The following is a 10256-nucleotide window of genomic DNA, read 5'->3' as shown; positions in this document are numbered from 1 at the left end:
TAATTTGGGTAGTTTGTGTCTGACAGAGAGGGTGGTCTTACTTGGGTTAAAAATCTATTTGCTTATAGGGAAAAATCTCAATGTAAAATTAATCTAGCAACATCTTCCTTTCTGCCCTGAAATTAGTCAACAGATAGTGATAATGAAGGGTGAGGTGTAGGTCCAGAGATGCCTTATGATGGTGCTCCAAGTGTTTAATGGTCTCTGTCACTTCTCTTTCAGCTGAGATCAATCCTGGTCTATGTAACAGCTTTTAATGAGTTCTCATTCTGTACTAAGTTCTTTGTGGAAGAAACTGATTTGTTGGGCACCTATATTATGTATTACACCTTTTGTAAAATGCTATCTGATTTAATGTTGACAATCCTTTGAGAAGCTGTTATTATGATCTCTCCTTTAAAAGATAAAATAATTGCAGCTCGGGGTTAGTGAGTGTTGGATCGAGAAGCTGACCCTGACCTTTCTGGCTCTGTAGTCTATTATTTTTACTATAACACTGTCTATTGTGTGTAGGAAGCTAAAAGAAGAGTCTTTGGAAAATTTGCTTTCTAACAAAGAAATGGAAAACACACATATATGCATATACACACATGGAGAAAATGTGTATGCATGTGTAGGAATATCTGTTTATATAATGTATAGGCAAAGAAACAAGTCAATACCAGTTAATATTAAAGAATGGACATATATACCAAAGGAGGAAGGAGGGTGGTATAATTTTATTTTCATTGATTGATCTTTAGAAATGTTTTGAAGAATTCATAGACTGTTCTTACTTAATTTTCTTAAAATTGCCTCTGTAATTAAACAAGATAATGTGAACTAACTTTTATGTACTATCTCAAAAGTGATCAGCATTCAATTATATAATTTCTTTCTAAAAAAGATTGCAACATGTGCTATAGTGTAAAAATCAAGTTCATCTTAGTGCACCATTTCATGGAAGAAATTCGTTAGTCTGTAATAGCTGTAACTGTCTAGTGAACCTTTGTTATTATTCATTTTTGTCTGCTTTCCTCCAAAATAGCCTTGTTTCAATAAAGTATGGGAATAAAGAGAAACATTCAAAAAATAAAACAACATCACAGCTTTCTTTTCAGCACTGAGATTTACGAGCATGCCTGATGCTTTTGTCCTTGAGGATGGGGACACCAGGCAGTTGTGGAGCAGGTCTTCTAGGACTGTCAGTGCTGAAATGGGTGTTCTGTCTGCATTTCACGGCTTTCTCAGGATTAGAGTTCAGAGGAATTCGGCTAAGTACGTTTCAAAGCGTACTCCTTTGGACATACTCTCATCGAAGATGGTGGATGAGAATTTTGAAGAATGGTCTCACTGTTTCAAGCATAATTTGAAAGTTGTGAAATGAGTGGGTTAGAGAATAGGAAAATTTTAAGAGGTTGAGAAAGAAAAGTGGGCTGCAGAGGTACCACGTCGTGCCAGAACCTGCAAGCCCAGCCTTCTCCTATGTACATACATGGCCTGCATGATTGAGCAATTTCTGAGATTTTTAGAATAATAACTCCAAGATAATAGAAATAAGCTTATGTTATTTGCCAACAACAAAATAGAGATATATGCTTCCTGTCTACCAGCCTCAGAGGTCTACTTAGAAGACTATCCATTGAATGATAACATTGTTCCTTGAAAATATAACTTTTATATCTTTTGACACATGAGACAGTTAAATCAGCATAGCAGTAGCACTACTGAGGTAGATAGAGGAGGCATTGTGGGGATGGTATAGCATTGTGATTAAGAAGCTATGTTTGCCATCAGACAGACTGGAGTTTGCAATCAGATATTTTGGATTCCAAAATATATTTGTGGATTCCAAAGTATTATATAGTCACCATTAAATTGTATCTTGCAATCTTTCATCTGAAGATGTCAGATGATATCTTTTTTGAAGCTGCAGAAGCAGATACAGAAGGATTTAGCACTCTTTAAAGTTGAGCTATAAGTCAGTGCACAACAAAGTAATAATTGCCATCATTTGTTTCACATGTGTAGTGTGCTACCTACTGTTCTAAAATATCATGTGCATTTAATCTTTATTAAAAAAAACAATGGTTATATTATTATACCTATTTTCTAGATGAGGAAACTGAGACTTAGTCAAGTAACAATATTTGCCCAGAGGTGATAAATGGAAGAACTGGTAATTAACCCAGGTCTGTGTGTATGTGTGTGTCTGTTAGTCACTCAGTCATGTCCAACTCTGTGCAACCCCATGGACTGTAGCCTGCCATACTCATCTGTCCATGAGAATCTCCAGGTTAGAATACCAGAGTGGGTTGCCATTCCCTTGTCCAGGGGAACTTCCCAACCCAGGGATCGAACCTGAGTATCCCGTATTGCAGGCTGATTCTTTACCATCTGAGCCACAGGGGAACCCTGACCTCGGTCTATCTGATTGCAAACATAGGTTCTTAGTCACAATGCTATACCATCCCCACAATGCCTCCTCTATCTACCTCAGTACTGCTATGCTGCTATGCTGATTTAACTGTCTCATGTGTCAAAAGATATAAAGGTTATATTTTCAAGGAACAATGTTATCATTCAATGGATAGTCTTCTAAGTAGACCTCTGAGGCTAGTAGACAGGAAGCATTTCTCTCTCTTTTCTATAAATTAAGGGATACCATAGGCCACCTCATGCGAAGAATTGACTCATTGGAAAAGACTCTGATGCTGGGAGGGATTGGGGGCAGGAGGAGAAGGGGACGACAGAGGATGAGATGGCTGGATGGCATCACTGACTCAATGGACGTGAGTCTGAGTGAACTCCGGGGGTTGGTGATGGACAGGGAGGCCTGGCGTGCTGCGATTCACGGGGTTGCAAAGAGTCGGACATGACTGAGCGACTGAACTGAACTGAACTGAACAGTCAAAGATTAGGTAATGCACATGTGATCACATGAATGAGTGAGTCAGTCAATACTAAAGATGGAATCTGTCCTCCCAGTTCACCTGTGTACTGAGTTCAGTGTTACCAAGTAGCAGAGTTAAACTAACACAGGTGTCTACCTGACCCAGGAGATATTATTGTTGCTGTTGTTATTACTGCCATTTGAATTTGTATAGAAATGTATGGACTTTAAAAAATTGATTATTGCACATTAAAAGCTTATCAGATCATAGTAAAATTCAGAAGATATATATATGTATATATAGTAGGATATATATGTATATACATATATATGGATATATTATATATGCACATATGTTCTTTACACAAAACTTCAACATATAATCTTATTTGACACCTATCAACAACTGTGAGGCAGACAATTTTAATATGATCATGATTTTACAGATAGGAAAACCAAAGATTAGGAAGACTGAGACTTCCAAATCTCTAAGTGATTGGTAGAACTGGAGTTTGAACATACACCTCTAACTCTGGGCCTGAACTCTCTAATACTCCCTGCTGCCACCACCACATCATGATCCCTAGAATCTCAAGTGCTTTCTTGGTTGTACTATGTGCTCAGTCACTCATGGACTGTAGCCCGCCAGGCTCCTCTGTCCATGAGATTTTCCAGGCAAGAATACTGGATTGGGTTGCCATGCCCTCCTCCAAAGGATCTTCCCAACCCAGGGATCAAACTCAACCCAGGGATCGAACCTGCACTGCGGGTGGATTCTCTACCATCTGAGCTACCAGGGAATCCCACTCTCTTGGTTAAGCAGAGATAACTTTCCTTGCTCTTTAAATAATTAGCTTAACCTTAGTGTCTTCACTTCCCTAGTCCAGAAAATAGCAAAGATAATAAATAATACATATAAAATATTTCAAAGCAATCTTTCAAACCTTAAAATACATTCAAGTCATTATTAAGCACTTGAATATATATTACTGGATCCAACAGCAAAGCTAGATTTGGGCTTCTTAAGCAGAGTTCTAAAGCTTTGCACTAAACTGTATACTTCATGGCTGATCATTGGCTTGATTTACAGATTTTTAGAGTTAGACAGCTCCAAAGATGAGTACTTTTACACATTTTCTTTACCAGTTGAATCCTTTTTACACACAGGTCAGTTCAGTTCAGTTGCTCAGTCATGTCCACGCCAGGCTTCGTTGTCTATCACCAACTCCCAGAGCTTGCTCAAATAATGTCTATTGAGTTTGTAATGCCGTCCAATCATCTCATCTTCTGTCATCCCCTTCTCCTCCTGCCTTCAGTCTTTTCCAGCATCAGGGTCTTTTCCAATTTGCCAGCTTTTCAAAGGTGGCCAAAGTTTTGGAGTTTCAGCTTCAGCATCAGCCCTTCCAATGAATATTCAGAACTGATCTCCTTTAGAATGGACTGGTTGGATCTCCTTGCAGTCCAAGGGACTCTCAAGGGTCTTCTCCAACACCACAGTTCAAAAGCATCAATTCTTCAGCGCTTAGCTTTCTCGATGGTCCGACTCTCACATCCATACCTGACTGCTGGAAAAACCATAGCTTTGACTAGATGGACCTTTGTCAGCAAAGTAATGTCTCTGCTTTTTAATATGCTGTCTAGGTTTGTCATAGCTTTTCCTCCAAGGAGCAAGCACCTTTTAATTTCATGGCTGCAGTCGCTATCTGCGGTGATTTTGGAGCCCAGGAAAGTAAAGTCTCTCACTGTTTCCATTGTTTCCCCATCTGTTTACACACAAGATTCATGCAAACCCCTGCTGTATGGAGTAGTGTTGCTGTGGGTGGAGTGGGACTGAGACTTGGAGGCCTTACCTGCTCTATCATCTCCTTATCCCCTCAGGCACATGAGAGAATTGAGGGATTTTTCAACCTGCTTTGAAAGCAACTTAATTCTTCATTATGAAGGAGGAATAATGACAAAGCCAACATTTGTTGACCATGTACTGTTTACTTGTCATGATGCCAATTGCTCTATATGTGTTATTTCATTTACGCTTGAAAGAACCAGACAGTTAGGTTCTATCATTATCTCTATAGGAGGGGAAATGTAGACCTAGAGAGGGTAACTTACTTGCAGCAAGTGAGAAGCAGAACTGGGCCTAAACCCAAGCTGTTTGACCCCAAAGCCCAGACCTATATCCACTAAACAAGAAAATAGAAGTTATTTGCATAAAGTCATAGAACTTGTTACAATGAATCCTAAGTGGGATCTTGGTTTCCTTTTTTATTAGCATCAGACTTATTACTCGTATCTCAAAATTGTGTGGCCAGAGAATACTAAGTAAAATACTTTATGTATCTCTCATATATAAAACTTGCAAGGTAATTAGTAAAAATATTTCTTGAATGTCCTCTTGTCACAAAGATCATTACATTAAAAAATCACAATTTACCTTGGTTGCAACTAATCTGTTTTGCATAATGGATTAGTTCCAGTTCGGCTATGACTGAGAGGAAACTTAAAGTGTCTTATATAAAATGTCATTTTATTTCAGTTTAATGTAAGGCAAGTCTGGAGTTAGGAAAGTAATGGCTGATAGGGAGATTCACCAAGTATTTAGGAATCCAGGCTTCCATTGCTGTGCTGTCCCATGAGCATGAACATACAGCCTCCCAATCATGGTTCAGTGTGATTGCCTGAACTCCAACTAGCACATTAGGATTCTACCCACTGGGATAGAGACTCCACTGGTCAGAACTTAAATCCATATGGAGATTCATGAATAAGGGACACTTCTATTTTCCAGGGGCCCATATGTCCAACCAGAAGTCAAAGATTCTACAACTAAGGAAAATATTTGGAATAGGCACCCATGAGTCTCTAGCACAGACATGCTAAATTTGAATGATGAGAGGTATGTCCTGTTGTGAACAGTAGGCAGATAGACACATGGGTATGAAGTTTAGACAAGTGATCTGCATATATAGATTTGGTAGCCATTAGCATTTAGATGTGAATTAAAGCCACAGACATTGGTGACTGAAAATATTTAGTTCTTTTGGATAGGATAATACTTTTCTTATACTTTTATGGTGTTAATTTGGACTATTAATTCTACCCTATGTTAATATGAATCTGAGCATATTTCACTGCTACTATACAATGAAAATACATTAAATTATAACTAAGTTAAGGTGAGTATATAATCCAATGATTAATTTTACAAATTCATGTTCCATCCAAAAGTTAAAACTCAATACATCCGTTATATTATAGGTCAGCAATTGGTACAGGAAATTCACTAACCAAAAATCCCACTTTTGTAAGAATAATATAAACATTAACAGAATCCATACACTTTCCAATTCTTCCTCATTGTTAAATTAATTCATATGGGTTTTATTATGTACATAAACTTCTAGATTTTCTAAGGGATTCTTTGTATATGGCATACAATGCTTGCCAGGGAAAAAACAATGAGGAGGACACCACAGAGTCTTAACACATGTTCCAGCTGGCACATTCTAATTTTAAGGCCCATCAGTGATTTGTACAAAATGCAATTTTACAAGTTTGGGACTTTTAAAACTGGCTTAGGTGTAAGTAGTCAAGAAACTTTATGACTTTCTCATATAAAATTCAGATTATTTCAATTGACCATGTCATTTGACCATGCCAAATAATCTGGCATCATCCATTAGAAAAATGATACGTGTGAAAAATTATGCTAAAGTTGATTGCTTAGAAAATTGTAAATTTTAATTGTAATAATGTTGAACATTTCTTAGGTTATTTGAGGCATGGAACACTAGCTTTGGTGGAAACTAAAGCGTATGTAGATCAATTAAAATTCCAAATGTTTCCTACAAATGAAAAAATGAGAGCATATCCAACACCATTTAAATTGGGAATTACGAGTTGCTGGAACTTCTGGGATGTTGAATGTGCTCTTAGATTTCTCATCTGAAAAAAACTTACATGAAGGGACTTAGTTCTTAAATAAAAGCTCTAATACAGAGACACAGGTCACTGGTCTTTCAGTTCAGAGTTATTTCTGCTACATCATGTGAACTGTTATAAGAGGCATCTAGACAAAGTCATGGGAAAGATTTGGTAGGAGGACATCTAATGCTACAAAAAATTCTGAAGGTCAGTGCCGTATATTAGCAGCTTCAAGAATGGCTCTGGGTCAGTTTTCTCATTTTTTTCTTCTGATACTCCTGCCAAAATTACTCATGTACTCCCTGTTGATGCTTGTTTTTCTTCCACATTTTCAAGTGCATACAATTCCCTATGGCTGGCTGCAATGATGTCTCAACATTTCTATGTGAAACTGCTGCCTTTAAAATTGCCTACTCAGGTCATTTTGACTTACTATGTTGACCTGGAAAGTTTAAAGAAAATAAAGCAAATATGTTACTGTAATTAAGGACTAAAATAGCTCACTTTATAAGTATATAGACCCATATCTAGTTACTTAATACAATCTTTAAATTTTTGTATCCCATCTATCTGTGACTATAAATTTCTAGAGGTCAGGCAGAGTGCCAACCTAAATCTCAGTTTGTAGTTTCCTGTGCTATACAATATCTGGCTGGGAACTTAACAAAGAGCAGGTTGAAAACACAGTTGAGATCAGAGACATTCCTTACTGTTGAATTGTCATTAATGCTTATATAATAACAAGTGTCCAAAAAAGTCTGATGATAACATATGTGTAATCACAAATTCCTTTTAATGTAGGCAGGATGAAAAATATTATCACTTGAGTTTTATGGTCAGTTAAATACAAGAATCATTAAGCTATGGGTTTTGTCTAAGTTAACAGTTAGTGGTAGGGTTTTCTGTCTTTTCCAATATTTACTAAAAACTTACTATTGCATTAAGTAATACAATGCTTATTAAAAATTTACTACTGCACTCAGTAATACTGTATTTTTATGTCTATGATTTTAATAACTTTTAGCTTCTTTATAATGTGAAAATGCCACACAGAGCCATTTCAATAATTAGTGAAGTGTTGTTAGATAAAAAATTATCTTAGAGCCTGATATAAATAATTTCACACTGCCCCCCCCACATAAAATTGTTTTCACTAAATAATAATTGGTGCTATTTTCCAGTATTGAGGAACATATTAATATTATTATAAAATTAATTTTTGTTTCTATGCTAAGAATATTACAGAGAATATTGTTCATGACATTACCGAGTATTCTATTAGAATCTAAAAGAATTTCACTGCAGCCAAATAATTGTTCAGGTTTTATATTATGGGTACTGTGAAGAATGTACATGAACAGGGTTTATTGTTTTCCTTGTTTTGTTTTTGAGTTGGCTGCTAGAAAGCTTCAAATTTTGTGGTCTGACTTGAGGAAGTATCCAGAAGGGGAATTATGATAAGTAGTTTTAGTACTAGTCTCATTTTGTGTTTTCACTTATGTTTTACTTTCTTCCTGCATCTCTAAATAAAACAATATATAAATGTAATTTAATACTATATATATTTTAATGATTATATAAATGTAAGTATATATCTACTGGAGTGGGTAGCCATTCCCTTTTCCAGAGGATCTTCCCAACCTAGGGATTGAGCCCAGGTCTCCTGCATTGCAGGCAGATACTTTACCATATGAGCCACCAGAGAAACCCATATATCTTTATGGGGGTACCTTAAATCAATCTAGAACAAGATAGAATATAAATTAAAACATTTATAATAAAAACAATGAGCTTCCCACCATTTATCTTGGTGCTATAAAAAGAAAATGGAAACAACTGTCTAGAAATTAGATTACTACTTTGCTATGACTGTAACTTCTCTTTGAGAACTATTCATAGTTATTATTGTAGGGAATACACACATAATTCAGTCCAAGGGGCTGGCTGATGCTATCAGATAATTTATATGTATATTCGTATAACAGTGGACACAACACAAACATGTTGTTTGTAACTTTATAAGGAGTAATGCATTCGTATTTCTTAAAAGAAAACAAAACATGGCAATGAAAACATATGATCCATGAACATATATTCAAAATTTTGGTTCCACCTTGGATATTTTAATAGTGTCGTTCTAGTTTATAGTAAGACTCTAATCTCATAAGATTGAAGATCTCACCAGTACCTGTGTATACAAGCCTTCCACAAAGCACAAAGTATCTGAAGTATTTGTGTGGATGAAACAAGCAGGCACACTCTATGATATAGAGAAATGAGCTAAATATAAAATAAAACCTGAATCAATATTTATCAATTGATATTTTAAAACTGAAGCACTGACTGAGGGAACTGGTAATGTCATAAGTTGTGTGTTCAGTTGTGTTCGACTCTTCGTGACCCCATGGACTGTAGCCTGCCAGGCTCCTTTGTCCGTGGGATTTTCCAGGCAAGAGTACTGGAGTAGGTTGTTGTTTCCTCTTCCAGGGGATCTTCCTGACCAAGGGATCGAATCTACGTCTCCTGCATTAGCAGGGGGATTCTTTACTTTGCCACTGAGCCAGAGAGGCAGCTATGGGGTCACAAAGAGTCGGACACCACTTGGTGACTGAACATGAGCATGAAAACATCATAAGGGACTATGCTGTTACTTCATCATGATATCTTTCCTTATGCTTTTGTTTGAATATAGTAATTATGTACAGACATTTGATGATCCCAAATAATATGCGTCTCCTGAAATTAATGTCCCCTTATTTTATCACTTTTCCATGCTGCAATAATACTTAACAGTAGTTAGATAAAATCACAGTTGGAAAATTATATATTTTAAACAGGTAAAATAAACATATTAACCAAAAGTTTAATTATTACATTAAAGTGTTTTAGGAAAATCATGTTTTACTTAAATAGTAAATAGTCTTCATAATGACTGACTTGTCTTTTCCTGTGTGCAGTATTCCAGTTTTGTGTGTAAGACTGAGGCAGACCAGAGTGCTGTGAAAGACAGGAGGTTGAAACCCATACTGTGGTACTGACAAATGATCAGTTCAATTTGGAGTAATCAACTTCTATTCAGTTCCCTCTGTGAATGTATCTTGAGCAGCAGAGTGGTCAGAGAATAGAGATAAGTAGGGCTCAGACATTATCCTCAAGGGAACTCAAAATGTATATTCTGATGTGACACTTAGGGGTGAATAAAACTTACTGAAGTGGAGGGGACTTTTCTGAACTGAATCTTATGTATACAGAGGCATCTATGATGAAAGCAAAATACAAACTCTAAGTTACTCTATATAGGAGGCAGCAGGAGCAAAGACAAACAGCCAGAAAGCTCACGAGGAAGAAGGGGAATGCCAGGCCAACTGAGGCCAACTTGGATTTCAAGTGGTTTCAGTCATTGGCTCTATCATTTCCAGAAGAACAGTTTACTGTAATAGACAATGATTTAGAGATTAGGGAA

The 10256-nt window shown here is 36.6% G+C and overlaps 1 protein-coding gene across 1 annotated transcript in view; it reads left to right on the top strand.

Moving 5' to 3' along the window:
- The first annotated feature begins 1117 nt into the window (after window positions 1–1117).
- The window catches only part of LOC104995188 (transmembrane protease serine 11E-like), a 52209-nt gene continuing 43070 nt past the window's right edge, over window positions 1118–10256 (top strand). The window contains exon 1 of the mRNA XM_010848914.1: window positions 1118–1257. Coding sequence (XP_010847216.1) covers window positions 1118–1257 — 140 coding nt within the window. The remainder of the gene's footprint in view (window positions 1258–10256) is intronic.

The sequence above is a fragment of the Bison bison genome, unplaced genomic scaffold, assembly GCF_000754665.1.
Source record: "Bison bison bison isolate TAMUID 2011002044 unplaced genomic scaffold, Bison_UMD1.0 scf7180017864279, whole genome shotgun sequence".
Lineage (NCBI taxonomy): Eukaryota > Metazoa > Chordata > Mammalia > Artiodactyla > Bovidae > Bison > Bison bison.
This window is presented reverse-complemented; position numbering and strand designations above follow the sequence as displayed.